Source organism: Pan paniscus, chromosome 5, assembly GCF_029289425.2.
Source record: "Pan paniscus chromosome 5, NHGRI_mPanPan1-v2.0_pri, whole genome shotgun sequence".
Classification (NCBI taxonomy): Eukaryota; Metazoa; Chordata; class Mammalia; order Primates; family Hominidae; genus Pan; species Pan paniscus.
The window spans coordinates 60,739,255-60,758,159 of record NC_073254.2 but is presented as its reverse complement, the minus strand read 5'-3'; the positions used below and the strand labels follow the sequence as shown (position 1 = coordinate 60,758,159).

Genomic DNA, 18,905 nt, shown 5'->3' with positions numbered 1-18,905 from the left:
CAGCTTCCCTCTGCCATAGATAGTCCTCTGGGATGAAATCTGCATTCTGTCACTGATGAGCTGACCACCTTAGGCAGATCGTTTAATCTCTTTTAAGTCGTTTCTTCATCTGCCTCATAAGTGTATTGTGAGAATGAGATAAATTAGCATATGTGCGGGGCCTAGTGTGGACTTGGCATATAGAAAGCATTTTAACCTAAGTCATATCTAATAAATTCCCATATGAAAATGTAACCACTGTGCAAAATTGCATTCCCAAATTTTGGGCAGTGTTAGCCATAGCCGAAGAGTCGGTTTTGTTTCTAGTAAATCCACTTCAGCCATGATAGATGTAGACTGTCATGTTTCAATTTGGAAATGCTTTCCTTCAGGTCTCTTGTGTCCTGAATCTGTGATGGGTTGAAACAATCATTTTTGTTTCAAATCTTAAGGAATTTGAACATGAGAGATTTAATTTTATGTAAGGTTTCATCATTAATATACGTTCTTTTCTATGTCATTACATAAAGAACAGAGGAAAACAAATAGAAAAGGTGAGATGGAGAGGAGGAAAAGAGATTAGGAGTATAACAAGCTGCACACTTTCTAAATTTAATGATTGAATCATAAGAAGTTCCTTATATCTGCATCTTAAAAGAATGCAAATGTCATTTTAATTTCATGGGAAAAATAAGTTAAAGGATACCCTGCTGCTTTTGAAAAGCTTACTTTGATCACTTGCCAAATGGCAAAATGAATGGATTAAATTTTAAATCGCCTGTCTTCACAAGGACATGATATGGAACATATTTAGGATTTAGCCCTTTAATTTAACATTAAACTTACTAAAAATGTCCTCATCAATTATTGACAGCTCGATTTTAAAACAGAGCCTTCACCTCAATGTTGAGAAGGTAGAACACTGCTTGTTTTTAGAAGTACATTTTCTACTTCTTTCAGCTACAACACCGGGTAGCATTCTGCAAAGGGGTAATTTTTTAAAGAGGCTCCAAGCTGGTGAGCAGTTTGCCTATCTGCATCAGCAGGCTCATGACCCATCATTTAGAATTCAAATGGAATGTATTCAGTGAAGCATCTTGCTATTAAATAAATGTTGTAAAAAATGTGTGAGTGCTGACTAATACCAAAATCTCAAATCTCATTTGGTTTATGTTTCCTGTGATTCTGTGGGTATTTAATAACAGATGTTATTGTGCAACAAACAAGGCCATTCCCAGCAAAATATGGCTTAGGGCCAACTATTATTTTTATCCTCTTCTTAATCCCTTGAAATACCTTTTTTTTTTTAGAAACAACATCATATTAATGTAAATATTTAAATCCTTTGATAATGCTGCTCTCCTGCCTGGAGAATTCTGAAGTCTTCCATTGCCACTTGTTTCCACACATACAAATTCTATCCATCTCTTACAGGCCATTTCTTCCTTGACCACGCCCCTATACTAACACACACACACACACACACACACACACACACACACACATACACACACACACACACACACACACTCTCTGATGACACATTATTCTGAAATATATTCATAATATTTTAAATAGTAAGAGGAATTGGAGATTAAAGCTCAATAGAAGAAGGGTATTTGGTAGGGGAGTAGTCAAGAAAGACTTCCAAGAAGAAATTTGTATAATTTTTATTTTGGCATCCCTGTTTCATTACATTATGGAGGATCTTAATACATATGTTTAGTGTGCATTTGTTGCTTTGGTTGAAGGATAGCTTTGAAGAAAAGAACAAATTCATCAAACGGTAGTGTGTGGGAGGGAGGACTGTTCTCTCAATGTTGTCTGGTTCATTTCATCACCAAGTGAGCCCTTTCCAAAGTGTAGGCATCTGCATGTCACACAGTTGGCACTCAATAATGAATATGTGAGCAAAACACAAAAATGACACCATTACTGCCCTTGAAGTTCTTGTAATCCAGTTAATGATGGCACATTTGCCCTCACTAACAACACTGTTATGGGAGCACAGCAGAAGGATGTCTAAACCTTAACGGGATTCAGGACAGATTTCTTGGATTTGAGATATGAGCTAGGACTTGAGAGACAATTAGAAAGTTATCTGGAGGAAAAGGCTGTTACTGGCGGAAGAAAGGGCAAATGAGAAGGCTTGCAGGCACAGAATAACCTGCCTTTGGGAACCTGTAAAGAGAAGTTTGGCTGGAATATAGGCAACAAAAGCAAAGGAGAGGTATGAGATTAGTGGGGTGGGTGATAGCCATTTTGTGAAGGGCCTTTAATGCCAAGCAGAGCCTTATTCTAAAAGCTGTGGGGAGCCACTAAAGAATTTTATAGAGGAATGGTATAATCAGAATTTTCTCTTTTGCTTTATTTATTTATTTATTTATTTATTTATTTATTTATTTATTTAAGACAGAGGCTCTCTATATTGCCAAGGCTGGTCTCAAACTCCTGAACTCAAGCAATCCTCCCACCTTGGCCTCCCAAAGTGCTAGGATTACAAGCATGAGCTACTGCATCCAGCCCAGAATTTTCTCTTTTAGAAAGACCTCTCTAGCAGCAGGCTTCCAAGGTTGATTTTTGGGTGGCCAGACAGAGACCAGGGAGACCAAGTGCAGTCATAGGGTAAGCCACAAAATTGATGGCAGGGTGAACAGGGGGCTGATGGGAGATGTACTGAAAGGTCCAGAGAACATAGGGCTTGTTGAGTAGTGGGATGTGGAAGTGAGGGAGAAAGAAGAGATCAGGATAACATTTAGGTTGCCTGCTTAAGCAACTGGGTAGAGGGGGCCATTTGTTGTGATAGGATGAGTGGCAGATTTAGAGGCCCCAGCTTAAAAAAAAAAAAAAATGGCTTCAGGGCCATTACATCAAAAACACCTATTGGAAATCTCAGCAAAACAATTGAATATGGGGCGTGGAGGTCTGGAAATGGGTTTGTCTAAAGGACAGTAGAGGTGTGTTGGGAGAAGAGGAGAAAGGAACCAGATAGGAGGGGCTTACCTACTCGGTGTGTGAGCTTCTGATGTTTTCAATAGTCACTGGCATCTTTATCCTTTGCCCACTGTCTCTCTGAGCTCCAGCTAATGGTGCAGGATCCCCAAAGGGAAGGATTGAAGGCAATTACCCAGTTGATTTCCTCCTTAGAATTATTTAATTTATCATGTTGTTTTGTAAAGGACATGATTAAACCTTTACAGACAAAAAAGAAATTTTGTGGCTAATTTGGGCTCTACATTTTCAGTAGATAATAACATCAATAAAATCAAGTTAGTTTAATTAGAGTTGATTTCATAGAAGACATTTTGCTGACATTCCTATAATTGGTCTTTACAATCTTTGAAGATTATATACAGGTACGAGTATAGATATAAATATATAGATAGATGTAGACATAGATATAATATACTTGGTTCTGGATATAGGGAGATTTGGATGTACAGCTAATAAGCCAAATACAGGCATATAAACAAAATGTTTATCTTCCAATCTGGGATTAATAATAGCTCACACACACTTACTGTGCTCAGCACCTTTTAAAGTGATATAAATATACTAATTTACTTAACAGCCAGGATACCCCTATGAGGTAGATACTGTCATTATTTCTATTTTATAGATAAGGAAACTGAGGCATCAATGGGTAAGTACATTGTTCAAGGTTGCACAGCTGGGACCAGCATTTAAACTAGGTAGTCTAGCTCTAGAGTTTGCTAGTAACATAACTTTATACTGCCTCTTCTTACCTGTATCTTATAGATAAATGAATATTTAAACAAATTTAAAGTAAAATTCCTGTCCTCTTGTGAGACTGGATAAGCTGTAAGACAGGCTATGCATTTCATCAATTACACATGCACAATTAGAGCCTATATCTAATCAGGGCTGATGACAGCCACAGACGTTTGTACAGATTAATGATCAGAGAAGAGGAATTGATGGGCCAGAGAAGGTTGAAGCTGTCAGCTTTTAGGAAATGCCCTGAGCCAAGGCAGCCATTGATGTTGTAAACTGAAATGTGGCAGCTGTAAAAGGACTGTCAGATCCTTCCTTTGCATAAAAAGTATTTATTACCATGCACAGAAGCCCAATTTTCTGGCATGTAACAGAGATCTGTATTCATAACTACTTACTCAAAGGTCTTTAGTATGCCTGGTCCACCCTCCTCCCCATCCTGGGGACATGTGGGAGAGCTCCTTTCTGCTACCTCTTACATTTTCATAGACCCATTGGGAGACTTAGAAGTGTCCTGGTGCAGGCAAGAGACTTGCAGCCATCCACAAATGGTACCTTGCTTGACATAGCCGGGCTCCATAGCCTCTGGTGAGTGCCCCACCAGAACAAGCCCTGGGTTCACGTAATGAGAAGGTCCCACTCACCCAAAGGATGGACAGTCACTGCATGGAGTCAGAACAACAAGAGCCCTAGGCATGCAAACTATGCTGCCTTTCGGTTCCTCTCTTGGTCCATTCACCTGCCCCTACTTATTGGACAGCTTCCAGGACAGGTTCCAAGCAATCCCCTCACTTGCTCCTCTTCCTCAGTCTCCACCTTGGGTACGTACAAAGTGGATTTAGGCAAGGAAAGGATGTACTCAGCCATCTATAATAGGGTGTGTTGACTTAAACTTTGCGGATTCAAGTCTCTTGGCTCGTTCTGGTGTTTAAACCTTTTAGGGAATTGACCCTCATCAGCTAAGAGTATAATATTTTGAATATAATAAGAAATATATTTTTTGTCTTCCTCCCTGTTTCCTGGTACACAGTTCCAAGAACCCCTGGAAAATCTCCTCAGTGATAAGTGTCTTTTTGTATGCTAATGAGAACACTAGGGGCCCTGAGTGGCCTCAGGATGGGGTTAGAACTTTCAGCTTTTCAGCCTACTGTCTGACCTCTGGGAAGGGGAGAGATGCTGAAGTTAGAGTTGATCACCAATTGGCAATGATGTGATCAATTCTGCCTGTGTAAGGACGCCTTCATAAAAACCCAAAGGACAGCATTCAGGGAGTTTCCAGGTTGCTGAACATGTAGAGGTACTGAGAGCGTGGTCTAGTCCAGAGAGGAGCATGGAAGCCCAGTGCCCCTTCTCGCATACCTTGCTCTATGCATCTCTTCCATCTGACTGTTACTGAGTTGTATTCTTTATAATAAAAGGATGAGCATAAGTAAAGTGCTTCCCTAAGTTCTGTAAGCCATTATAGCAAATGATCGAACCTGAGGAGGGGGTTGTGGGAACTTCCAATTTATAACTAGTGGGTCAGAAGCAAAGCCTGGACATGCAATTGGTGTCCAAAGTGGGGCAGTCTTGGAGTACTGAGCCCTTAACCTTTGGGATCTGGCACTATCTTCAGGCAGATAGAGTCAGAATTGAGTTAAAGCGTAAGACATCCAGTGGGTGTCTACAGAGAACTGGAGAATTGCTTGCTGTGAGAAAAACTCCATGTGTTAATGACCAGAAATGAAGTAATGTGAGAGTATAGAAAAACCAATGTTTTGGTTTTTTTTCTGTACAGTACAGTGATAGAAACACTGTACTTGTTTTAGCTGTTCTGAAAACCTGGACTCCAGATTATTTTGTGACTGCACAGTACATACTTCACACTCTCTTGGGCATATTTCCCAGGGGTTAAATGAAGCTTTAGGGCCCCTCATTTGCATTGGTCTTTACCAAGACTTAATAGAGCCCTAGCATTGTGTTCATGTGGTTATATATTTTTGCAAAATTTGCAAAAGTTATTTCTTATTTTTGTTCTCATTCTTAAAAAACAAACCTCCAATGTTTATGCTTAGTTGCTTTTTTTGTGTTTTGTTTTTGTTTTTGTTTTGAGACAGGGTCTCACTCGGTCACCCAGGCTGGAGTACAGTGGCATGATCTTGGCTCACTGCAACCTCCACCTCCCAGGTTCAAGTGATCCTCCCACCTCAGCCTCCAGAGTGGCTGAGTCCACAGGTGCGCACCACTGTGCCAGGCTAATTTTTTATATCTGTGCTTAGTTTTCTATTATTTTGCTTAAAGAAGGCTCCCCAAGGTGTGAAATCTTCAGGTTACATAATACTTGGATTCACCCCCGCTCTGCCTCCCTCATTCAAAGGTTATTCCAGTTAATAGTCCTCATACACGTTTTTATTTGTATTGGAGGTATTTGGGTTATTTCGTTTGTTTGTTTGTTGGCTTGGAGTTTTTTCAAGTTCTAAGTGTTTAGATGATGACTAAGAAGAATCAGAGAAATGGAAATTTCCTTAACTAAAGAAAACTAAAAATATACTTTTGAATAGCAATGTTATTCAGCCACAGTGAACTTTAGGACCGCTACTGGGAAAGAAATAATAGACTGGAACATGGATCATGGAACTTGCTCCACTGAGAGAGGTGTGTGATGAGTCCATGAGGTTTTAGAACAAAGTGGCTTCTTCTAGAGTTTGAGGCTGAGTATTAGATCTTTGCCTCTCACAAGAACTCCAGGGAGAAAGGATAAAGGCTTCTATACCTTTACCAGCAAGCTGTCTTTTCTTGAAGCAGTTATATGACACAATGTCTGTCTGCTTCTCTTGTTAGTGAAGAAAGATTGCAGTTCCTCTTTTCACAATGATTTTTATTTAGGTAGCATCAGGACCACAAATGGAACAAAGCATAATTTCATACAAGTTTGGCTGGCCTAAGAAATCCTGATAGGTTAAAGTCCAGCTGTGGGAACTCTCACATGCACGCCAGTTATGCCCGTCACATAAGGAGTCTGCATCCTGTCCAGGAGGTCCTCCTGAGACGCCCATCACATCCAGAGTGGTTCTTCAACATGGGATTTGCCCATGGCTTGTCAATAGTATCCATTGAGAAGTGATAAACCTAAAGGAGTGGTTTTACTCTTTGGCAGTTTCTAGTAGGTATTATCTGAAAGATGAGAGCCTTGTGATTTTGAGAGATGCCAAATTTCTTATTAAAGCAATTTATGCCCAAAGGGATCATAATTGTGAAAATTGAAAAATATATAAAGCGTATAGCATCATTTGGAAAGCAGATAAAAGCACCAGTGGACTTCCCTAGTAGCTGTTTCTTCAAGGTCAAGCTGTTCTTTTGGATTGACAAGGAAAGCTGGTTTTCTTATTCCTGTTTGGAGACTTCTCACTCCTCTGCATGTATCAGTGATATTTATGCAGTATAAATAACTTGAACTCACTAGTTTTGGTTTTGCTAACTGGCTAGTTGTGTGACTTAGTGTATGTGATTAGCTTCTCTGGCTTTCAGTTGCTTTCTAGGTGATATGGTTTGGCTCCTCGTCCCCACCCAAATCTCATCTAGAATTGTAATCCCTACATGTCGAGGGAGGGACCTATAATCCCCACCCGTCTAGTGAGGGAAGTGATTGGATCATGGGGACAGTTTTCCCCATGCTGTTCTCATGATAGTGAGTGAGTTCTCACGAGATCTGATGGTTTCATAAGGGGCTCTTCCCCCTTCACTCTCTTTCCCTCTCCTGCTGCCATGTAAGACGTGCCTGCTTCCCCTTCCACCACGATTGTTAAGTTTTCTGCAACCTCCCCAGCCATGTGGAACTGTGAGTCAATTAAACTTCTTTTCTTTATAAATTACCCAGTCTCAGGTATTTCTTTATAGCAGTGTGAGAATGGACTAATACACTGGGTTTCTCAAGGACAACAAAAATTCCAATTCTTGCTCAAAGGACTTATGGAGGATTCAGTGAGATAATATTTTAGAAGTTATGGTTTGTCTGCCACCTGTCTGATTTAGAGTTAAATTGAGGGTAATATTTTAATATCCTAATATTTTATAAAATACTTTGGGGTTTTATATTGACCAAATAGAACACATTGAGCACTCCCTGAGTACTGAGGTCACTGCTGAAAGCTATTGATTGAAAAAAATAATAATACTTGCTTACATTCTGATTGGAAACTCTAACAGACCAATCGCTGCTTGTTTCATGTTCTGTAATTACTGAAGACAGTGCTCTCCGCATAACAATATCTTTTTAATGAGGATGCTGGACAGATCCTTCTGCCTGGTTTTTAGATCAGGCCCATCTTTATTCCATAGACCCTGTGAACTGTATAACTGATGAGGGTTACTCTATCCTGTTAATGTTAAGAAAGATTACAGGCAAAATGTTGGCCCACTCATTGCGATATTCAAGGATCTATGAGAAGCTTTTCAGTTTTTGGAACAGACCTCCTTCTTGGCTTCAATGTATGTTTCTACACTTGTTTCCCCCTTTTTCTCTTCTCGTTTTCCATTTTACTTTATTTTATTTTGCCATAATATATCTTTATAAGCCATGTTTGAGTCTTTTTAAAAATCTGGGGCACAAATAAGAAACAAATAATTATAGTAGAGGTGAATAAGATTTAAGGAAAACCACAGTAAGCCTCTCTAAGACAGCAATAAATACCTGTGTCCGTACATCTCAGACTACTTAAGAAAAGCAAATACATCTAAAGGTAGAAGTAGAAGCCTTAACATCCACAAATGTTCATATTTGACACTATATAATCATTTTATTTCAAATATGGCCTGAGTTCGGCCTGGATCTGTGTTTGTTATTTGGTAAGCAGCACACGCACATCTTCAGACATTCTACCTGGAACATATTTTATTTTATTTTATTTTATTTATTTTTCTTTTTTGAGACAGAATCTCGCTCTGTCACCCAGGCTGGAGTGCAGTGGCGCAGTCTTGGCTCACTGCAACCTCTACCTCCTGAGTTCAAGTGATTCTCCTGCCTGAGCCTCCCAAGTAGTAGGGATTGCAGGCATGTGCCACCACGCCCAGCTAATTTTTATATTTTTAGTAGAGACAGGGTTTCACCATGTCAGCTAGTCTGGTCTTGAACTCCTGACCCCAGGCGATCCTCCTGCCTCGGCCTCCCAAAGTGCTGGGATTAACAGGCGTGAGCTACCGTGCCCAGCCTCCAACCCCTATTCTAACCTCTCCCACTTTCTTCTCTAGAGTCCATTGATTTTCTCAGAGTACCATTTGTGCTCTACAATAATCACTCCATATCCTCTCCTTACCAAGTCTTTAATTGCTCTGAGCAATGCTTATTCCCTCGCAATTACACATTGCTAGGCAGATTATTCTCCAGTTCCCTACCTCTCAAGCCCAGAATATTAGGCTTAGAATTCTCTGGCTTCCTCCTATGCTTCTAGACTGTTGTTCCATCCCTTTTTATAGATGATCTCTGTGAAGCCCCTGCCCTCCAGTTGAACTCTTTTCTTCCTGTCTGTGCTGCCATACCCTGCGGCTCTCCAGGTCACTCCTCCTGTTTCTCACGCAGCTTATCTGGCTCATGGTTGTCCCTCAACTCTGTTTCCTGTTGTCCTCCTGAGTCGGTGGTCACCGTGCAATCCTCTCACCTCGCTATTCTTTAGCCTCTATTCCCATCATCCTCACCCTGTCATCCATCACAATTCCATTCATGTGCCTCATGTTGACCCTAAGGGCATCTGACACTGAAAACCTTCTGAAACCTTAAACTTACAAAATTATCTTTTGGGTTTACAATTTTTTTGTCTTTTACTTTTCCCACTATGTCATTCCTACAAAACTTATTTTTCTAACTCATCCAGAACCTTGAAGTCTCACATCTTCCCATTCTTTCAGTTGAATGTGATACTCCCGGTTTCTCTTCTTTCCTCACAACCTCTCATAGTCGGGCATCTCATTGCCTACTTGCCAAGCCTTTCAAGTTATTCCTTCATCTTTCTTCTCCTATCCCTCAACACACACACACATACACACACACACACCTGTCTTGTACTCATCACCTTGGAATGACCCAAATATCCACTTCCTCCTCTCCTGGGGGGAAATGGTGTAATTATATTAGGTGCTCTGTATTCTTCCCAGAGTCATCTGGTTCTGTAGGTCTGCAATGCTGCCTATATTTGTTTCCTGGGGCTGTTGTAACCAAGTGCCACAAACTGAGTGGCTTAAAACAATAAAAATTTATTACCATACAATTCTGAAGGCTAAAGTCCAAAGCCAAGGTGTCAGCAGTGCTGTGATACCTCTGGATCCCATAGGAGAATCTTTTTTTGCTTCTTCCTAGCTTCTGGTGGTTTGCTAGCAATATTTAGCATTCCTTGGCTTGCAGAGGTGCCACTTCACTCCACTGTCTTCACAGGACACTCTCCCTATGTTTCTCTGTCTTCACATGGCTTTCTTATAAGGACACTAGTCAACTTAGATTAGGGTCCCATACCACTTCAGTATGACATCTTTTTAATTAATTACATCTTTGATGACCCTATTTCCAAACAAGGTCATGTTCTGAGGTCCTGGGGTTCAGACTTCAACATATCCTTACTATTTCTTCTCTCTCCCTCTTTGTTAGTTTCATTTCTTCAGCCAATAAATGTTTCCCCACACTACCAAAAATCTGCTTGTGACCGTGACTTCCCACATAGTTAGCCCAGCTCCCTGGTTTTCATTGCCAAACTCTTTTTCCAGCTTTTTCTCTGCCCTTCACTCCTCCATCTGTAATTAATCTATTACACATCTGTTCAAATAGCTCTCTCAGTAAGGTCATCAGCATCAGCCCATTTGTCAAATCCAGTGGTGTCATCTCCATCTTCACCCTATTCGACTTTCCTGCAGCATTCAATACTAGTATTATCACACTTCCTTGAAGGGCAGCTCTTTTCTGACCATTATGTTGTACACTTAAGGGTCTCACTAGACCTCCTGTCTTTCCTCAAGCCAACTGGATCCTTACTTCTGAGATCCTGTTGTACAGCAGTGTTCAGTGTGTGGTTTATAGACTCATGAGGGATCCCAAAACCAGTTCCTATGTTGTCAAAACTATTTTCTTAGTAATACAAAGGTATCATTTACCTTTTAAATTGTGTTGACATTTATACCCATGGTGCAAAAGCAATGGTAGTTAAAACTGCTGGTACTTTAGCATGAATCAGTGCAGTGCCACCAAATTGTGCTAGCAGTACAGTCATGTGTCGCTTAACCTCAGGAAGATGTTCTGAGAAATGTGTCCTTAGGTGATTTCGTTGTGTGAACATGATAGAGTGTATTTACACAAATCTAGATGGTAAAGCCTACTACACATCCAAGCTCTATGGTACAGCCTATTGTTCCTAGGCTACAAACCTGTACAGCATATTACTATACTGAATTCGGTAGGCAATTTTTACACATAAGTATTTGTATATCTCAATATATCTAATCATAGAAAAGGTATGGTAAAAATATGGTATTATAATCTTGTGGGACCACAGTCAGATATGCAGTCCATTGTTGACCAAAACTTCATTATGCAGTGCATGACTGTATTTCTATTCATCATCACAGCCACACACTCACAGTTAAAAAAAGAAAAAAGAAAAAAAGCAGAAAAAGAAAATGCCAATTTTACTTAGAAATGTCCTTGATAAGGCAGTAAGTTTTATTCATTTTTTTAACCCTTTAACCTTAAGCACACACCTTTGTAATATTCTGAGTAAAAAAATGGAAAGTACACATGAGAAGCACTTCTGTGACATCCAGAAATACAATGTTTGACTGGAGGAAACATTCTAAGCTGTCCTAAGCTGCCCTTGGTACTTTTCTCATGGAACACCATTTTTACTTGAAGAAACAACTGACAGGCAAAGTATAGTTATGGACACTTTGGTATTTGGCAGACAATTTCTCAAAAATGAATGAAATGAATCTGCTACTATAAGAAAAATAACTGAAAGTGTGTGTTGCCCAATAATAAAGAATGAGCTTTCAAGCAAAAATTAAAATTTTGGAAAACTTGTATCCACCAATGTGAATTCCACAGCTTTTGAATAAGATAGATGGTAGATAGATTAAAAGTAATGGCAAAAATCACAATTACTTTTGCACCAAACTATAGTATTAATGAATGTGATTTTTAACACTGTATTGAAATTGGTCAAGTTGGAAAAGTTATATAACTCAGGGAACCAATATTGTCTAAATGATTAATGTACACTATTATGAAATCATTGCATGGGTTAAAATTTATTCAAAGTGAAAAATAGATAAATGGATCTTAATAAAATCATATAAAATTATGTGATTATGCAGTACACTTTAAGAAACTACTACTTATTGAGTTTGATGAGATATCAATGAAGAATACTCACAATTATTTGAAGGGCTGTTAAAATACTCCACCCTTTTCCAACCGCATATTTGGATGAGGCCAGTTTTTCTTCATACCCTTCAGTCAAAACAACTTGGTGCAACAGATTGAATGCAGAAGCAGATATGAGATCCAGGTGTCTTCTATTAATGTGGAAATTAAATAGGTTTGCAAAAATGTAAAACAATGTCAATCTTCTCATTAAACTTTTTCTTCTTTTGGAAAACAGTTATTTTTCATTAAAAAGTTTATGTTAACAAACAAAGGGCTTATTATTATTACTTTTAAATAGATTTATATATAAATATTTTCAAGTTTCTCAGTTGTAATTTCTAGTTCAATAAACATTGTTAAATAAAACCCACATTTACAAAAATTCTTTAGGATCCTCAATAATTGTTAAGAGTGTAAAGAGGTCCTGAAACCAAAGAGCTTGAGATCGCTGCTGTGGAACTTTATTCAAACAGGATGCTACAAAGAGAACTAACGATCGAGGAGAAATTAATAATTTATTGGATTTGTTGGGCAACACAACTGGAGAAAAATGGGAGCCAGAGGACAACAAAATATTATTGTGTCCCTGGTGAGAACCTGCACATCAAGACCACAGAAGATTTTCTGTAATGGCAGGTGGAGAATTCCTACAGCTAGTGCTTTTGGTGACACTGTTTTGCCTCAGTGTACATCTGGTGGCTTTATTGTGCTGGATCTGCCTCTAACTAATTTGGTCTGGTATCTTGTTGCCTCAGCAAATGATATGTGTGTAATGTCACCAATGGAAACAAAAATAGAGAAGGCTAGCAAGTCCCTATTCTTGGACAACTGTCACCCCTACAAATAAAGGTCCCAAAAGGCCTGAAAAGAGAGGACATGCTGAGTAAATGTTAGCTGTTTATTATTATCATCATTGTGGACTTTAAGCCCCATATAATCCAGTGAAAAACCTGGTCCCTGAGCTCTGGGCTACACCCCAGGTTTGGTGCAAGAGCTCCTTTTGTTTTTCAGCCTAAGCCCAAAACAAGGAATATCAGAGTTTCACGTCAACGGCCAATTCTAACTTGGTGGGAGTTGGTGCCTGGAGCCTTCTATTGAGGATCAGTGGGAACAAGATGTTCTCGATGTCTGCCAATGCCTCATCAAGGAGGTAGCACATTGTCAGCACCCTCTAAGCCTAAAACCTGGAGTCCTTGATTCTTTGCTCCTCATGCAGTCTCTTGAGGCCAAACCGCTCTGATAAACTGAGAGGTGAAGCATAAAAATGAAATATGAAATGAAAAGGAAGGAATTAGACTCAAAGGAAAAAGCACCTCGCTTTCAAAAGCTAGCCTTAATGGCCCAAGCTTAGGCATTGGAGAGGTGATGAGAAGGTGAAACTCCCACCCTGGAAATGGAAAAACATACCAGCCACAAAGAAGACCCAAGGATTCTGTCCTTAAAAAAATACTATACTCTATATAGAAACAAGAGTTTTTAATCTCTTAATTCTCCTATTCCTGAAAACTTCCCAAACTAATCAAACTACCAGCTGTGACTTGACCAGTTCAGAGTACTCTCATTGTGAGGAAACAGAATGCATTTTAGTTATCAGTATTCCTGCTCAGGAAAACACAGTATTGTTGGGACAGAATTCCGTAATGAGACTACTTGGAGTGGTAGCTGAAGCCCTGAGTCTGGGAGTTGGCTGATCCCAAGGCTTAAGAGATGAAGGGAGACAAAAAGCCTGCTCTGCATAAGACAAGGAAAAATTCTTGTTTTGTTCGTGATGGGAAAAGGAGTATAAGAAAAAACTGAAAATGCGAGAAAGAACCCCTCAAATCTCCACAAATGTCATAAAAAAAAAGCAAAAGCTTTTATTGTATTCTTTGGGGTCCTTGGACTGGTATAAAAGAGAAGAGTGTGGGCAGACAAAGGAGTCAAAGATAGGAGGGGGAACTGCAGCCTGGGGATTCTCAGAAATGGGCAGCAGGGTATGGAATCATCACCAACATGGGCTTGAAGGTCTGATACAAGTTGATCTGGATGCCCAAGAGGCAGGAAGACCTTCCCTGACATTTGAGTTACTCTTCCTGTGGAGCCTCAGAAGTCAGTGTTTTTACAACCCCACCTCACTATGTTGATTCTCTTAGATGTGATCTAATTAAATATAAATGGTCTTATTAAAATAAGCATCTCCTCCTATCAACCTGACAGTATAATTCTTTATCGAGTCGACAGTATCTCTCTAGTCAGGGTCGCAAGGACTTTGGCCTGGTCCTGGCTCTGCTACTGACTGTCCATGTGCCCATGGGTAAGTCCTTATCTTTTCAGATCTCAGGGTTCTGACTCGTAAAATGATGGAGGTGAGGAGGAAAAGGTTGAGTTCATCATCTCTTAAGTCCATTCCTAGTTAAAATTCTATGAATCTTGCGGTATTAATATTTCATGCATCTCCATCCTTACTTGTACTCACTGTTATGAGAAATTACCTTTTACTGTTGAAATAAAAGAATCAGGTTGGTTATATATATAATTTCCTTAGTGGCAGTTTCTCTATTAAGAACACACTAGCTTATAACATATACTAGTTTTCTTATAATAAGGATATTTTTATGGCTAAGAGGAACCAGACAGATCAGACAGATGGTATTAACATAATGCCTATATATTTTTTTCTTTTTTAATTCTCTAGTTTTCTGTTATGCCTTTCTGCAGTGTTCTGGGTGTCCTCTTACTTGTGTGTATCTGCTTCACATGTTAGATTGTTAGATGGTTGAGGGTCAGAACAATGTGATACTCAATTCTGTATCCTCTTAAAGTCTTGAGAAAGACCATGCCTCATACAAAGTAAGCATTTAATAGATACTTACTCAGTTGAATTGAAATTGTGTATTGAGTCTAAAGTTTTTAATTACTGCTTTGTATTGTGATAGCTTGGTTATGCTGTAGGAATAAAATAATTCTCAAATCTCAGTGATTTAATGCAATAGAGATTTTTTTTCCTTGCTAAGGCAGAGTTGGCTATAGAATGGGGTTGGATTCGGGAGAAAACTATTTCTGCTTCATACAGCCACTCAGGGACCCAGAGTGAAGAGAATCCTTTTTCTGACAGCTGTAGCTTTTGAAACACACGGCCTCTGCAGAGAAATAAACTGAAAAATTACTCGAGGGCTTTCTTCTGCACTCTACACGTATTTCATTGACCAGGACTAATCAAATGGTACTGCCTGACTAGGAAACTGGGTGGAGTGGATCCCATATTTTTAGGCAAGAAAAGTGCCCACCCCTCCCTAGGCCTGGCATGGTGGCTCATGCCTGTAATCTCAGCACTTTGGGAGGCTGAGACAGGTGGATCACTTGAGGTCCGGAGTTAGAGACCAGCCTGGCTAGCATGGTGAAACCCCATCTCTACTAAAAAATACAAAAATTAGCTGGGTGTGGTGGCACATGCCTGTAATCCCAGCTACTCAGGAGGCTGAGGCAGGAGAATCACTTGAATCCAGGAGGTGGAGGTTGCAGTGAGCCAAGATCATGCCACTGCACTCCAGCATGGGCAACAGAGCAAGACTCTGTCTCAAAAAAAAAAAAAGAAAGAAAGAAAAAGAAAAGTGCCCCCAAGATTGGTAATCACAATATTTACCATATGCTTTACTCAGTAGCTCCAGTATTTTGGAGATCTTCTCTGAGAATCTAATGATCATTATGATCCCTCTCCTCTACAGAAATACTCAACATTTTGTGTAATTTCCCATTTGTTTCATATACTTTGAATGCTAGTCACTGGTCCTCTAGAGAACCTTGGACCAAGATTATAAATCATTCAGGCATGTTTTGCACCTGGCAACAGATCTACAGATGAAAAAAATACATTACTGGTGTTCTATTTAAACCGTATGTTATTAACAACCTATTTATTTAGTTGTTTGTTTTTATCAGATATGACATCATACGAGACCCATGGCCAATGGATTTTCCTCTGTGTTTGTTTTTATCAGGAAAAATTTGAGGGACTGTTTCGGACTTATGATGACTGTGTGACGTTCCAGCTATTTAAGAGTTTCAGACGTGTCCGTATAAACTTCAGCAATCCTAAATCTGCAGCCCGAGCTAGGATAGAGCTTCATGAAACCCAATTCAGAGGGAAAAAATTAAAGCTCTACTTTGCACAGGTAAGGTAATTGTTTACCAAAGTTATTCTTTTTGCCCTACATTATTTTTTACCATTTTAAAATGTAAATGAAGCCCTTTCTATTTTCAGATTGGCTGGTAGTCTATAAATTAATTCACTGAGAAATAGACCCACATCATGATTTCCAGACAGAAACAGCTTAGTGGCTTAGAAAACAGGCTCTGAGAGCTGCCTACCAGAGCAAGTTACATAACCTCACTGGGGCTCCTTATTCTCATCTGTAAAGTGTGGATGATCAAGATCTACACCCCATACTGTTATGAGGATTGCATGAATTATTGTGTGTTTAAGTGCCTAATATTTGGCAAATACACAATAAATGCCCGCTAGTAGTTACAATAAGAATGACGTAATCACAGCTATTCCTAACCTTCCTATCAGGGTTATAATTAAAACTTAAATTATATGACAGCTTTAGTGGAATGTATAACTTTTCAATGATTCATATTTATGAGAAAAGGTTACAAATATATGGAAATTAATTTGTTTCATCCAAAAATCAATTCTAGCTCTTCCAAAACGAAATGAGTAATTCTTGGCAATGCTTATGAAGTTCACAGCAATAGAAATCAATATCCATCATGTTCCATTAGTGCCCTCACCTCATCACTAGATACCTTGATCCATCTCTTAAGTGATCTGTAAGTATGGTTTCCACCTTCAGATTCTACAGAGATGGCACAGTGAAAAGAACACAGACATTGGCCCTGCATCCATGTTCAAATTCCATCATTGCTATTCTAATGTGTGTGATGTGGACAAACCTCAGTTTCCTCGTCTTTAAAATCTCACTCAGTTCCTTAAAAAGTTAAGCATTGAATTACCATCTGGCCCAGCAATTAGACTCCTAGGTATTTAAAACAGGTACTCAAACAAATATATGTACACACACGTTCACAACAGCACTATTCACAATAGACAAAAGGTGGAAACCATTCAAATGTCCATCAATGGATGAATGGATTAGCAAATTATAGTATGTCCATATGATGGAATATTATTCATCCATAAAAAGGACTAAAATACTGATAAATGCTACAATGTAGATGAACCTTGAAAACATTATACTAAGGGAAAGAAGCCAGACACAAAACGTCACATATTCTGTGATTCTACTTATAGGACATATCAAGAACAGGTAAATCTATAGAGACAGAAAACAGCATGGTGGTTGCCAGTGACCAGTGGGAGACAGGAATGGTAGTAACTGGTAATGGTAGTACTGGTAGCAATAGGCAGAGGAGTTCCTTTAAGGTGATGAAAAGAGCTTGGATCTGGATAGAAGTGGTTGTTGCAGGTTAGGAATGTACTAACTGCCACTGAACTGTTCACTTTCAAGTGGTTAATTTTATGTTATGTGAATTTCACCAAGGAAGGAAGGAAGGAGGAAAAGAGAGAAGGAGAGAAGGAAACATTTGGCAGGTGCGTGGTGGGACAGTGGACTGGCAGCATCACCATAGCCTGGGGATCTATTAGAAATACAAACCCTCAGGCCCCATCCCAGGCCTCCTGAATCAGAAATGTAGGGGATAGGGCTCAGCAATCTGTGTTTTAGTAAGGACTGCAGGTGATTCTGATGTACAGTAAAGGTTGAGATCCACTATTTTCAGGATTAAATAAGGCAATTGAGCACATGGTATGTGGTAATTGGTAATTATTATTACGGTCGGGTTCATCGGTTCATTTGTCGCAGGCTGAAACTAAACCCACATTTTAATGTGCCAACATGACACATCTGAAGCCATGATGAATAAGTTTCTTCATCTCTACTCTATTTGAAAGGTTCAGACTCCAGAGACAGATGGAGACAAACTGCACTTGGCTCCACCCCAGCCTGCCAAACAGTTTCTCATCTCGCCCCCTTCCTCCCCACCTGTTGGCTGGCAGCCCATCAACGATGCCACGCCAGTCCTCAACTATGACCTCCTCTATGCTGTGGCCAAACTAGGACCAGGTAAGCTTTGCGGTCCATTTTAAAAATAAACATTTGTCAGCAACCTAGAAAAGCCAAATGAGATTAACAACCTTGAGATCCTGGGTTCACAGTAACATCTGCATTTGTAATAGATTTATTCCTCTGTGTGGACAATGAGAGGGAATGATGGATGAGAATGCAGCATCAGACTTTGCACCTGTTCAAAAAGCAACTCAGGAACCTGTACTAAAATGGTGTCAAGTCCGTGAGGCTTCTGGATTGCAATGCAGATATTTTAAGATCCAACAGCACTACCTAATTCTTGTGGGATTTAAATCTATCCCAGGAGGAAACTGTTTCCTCAGAACAGACAAAATGAACCCTACCAGCTGAAAGGAGGCATCTATGCTGTGCAACCCAGTTTTATTGCTGTCACAGTGCTAGTACACACTCAGGAACCCCCTGTTACAAGAAAACCTGCCTGCCAAAGTGAACCTCCAAGTTCCTAAGAAGTCAGTCACAGCAGCCTCTAACTTTAAAAAATTCTTAGTCACTTTGTTCTGATGTTGGCATATGTAGCTCTGATTCACCCATTCTCATGCAGTATAGCATTCTAAAATATGAATCTACCACCACACTTTATTTAGCCACTCTCCTGTTGATGGACATTTAGATTATTTCCAGGTTTTTTGCTATTACAATCAAAGTAACAGTTAACATTCTTG

At 39.5% G+C, this 18,905-nt stretch overlaps 1 protein-coding gene across 4 annotated transcripts in view; it reads left to right on the top strand.

The window, feature by feature from the left end:
* The window catches only part of RCAN2 (regulator of calcineurin 2), a 273,184-nt gene that overhangs the window by 228,964 nt on the left and 25,315 nt on the right, over positions 1-18,905 (top strand). For all 4 annotated transcript variants that reach the window (XM_008958687.5, XM_034962208.3, XM_055113663.2 and 1 more), the window contains 2 exons: positions 16,072-16,245; positions 18,048-18,219. In XM_008958687.5, the coding sequence (XP_008956935.1) occupies positions 16,072-16,245; positions 18,048-18,219 (346 nt within the window). The remainder of the gene's footprint in view (positions 1-16,071; positions 16,246-18,047; positions 18,220-18,905) is intronic.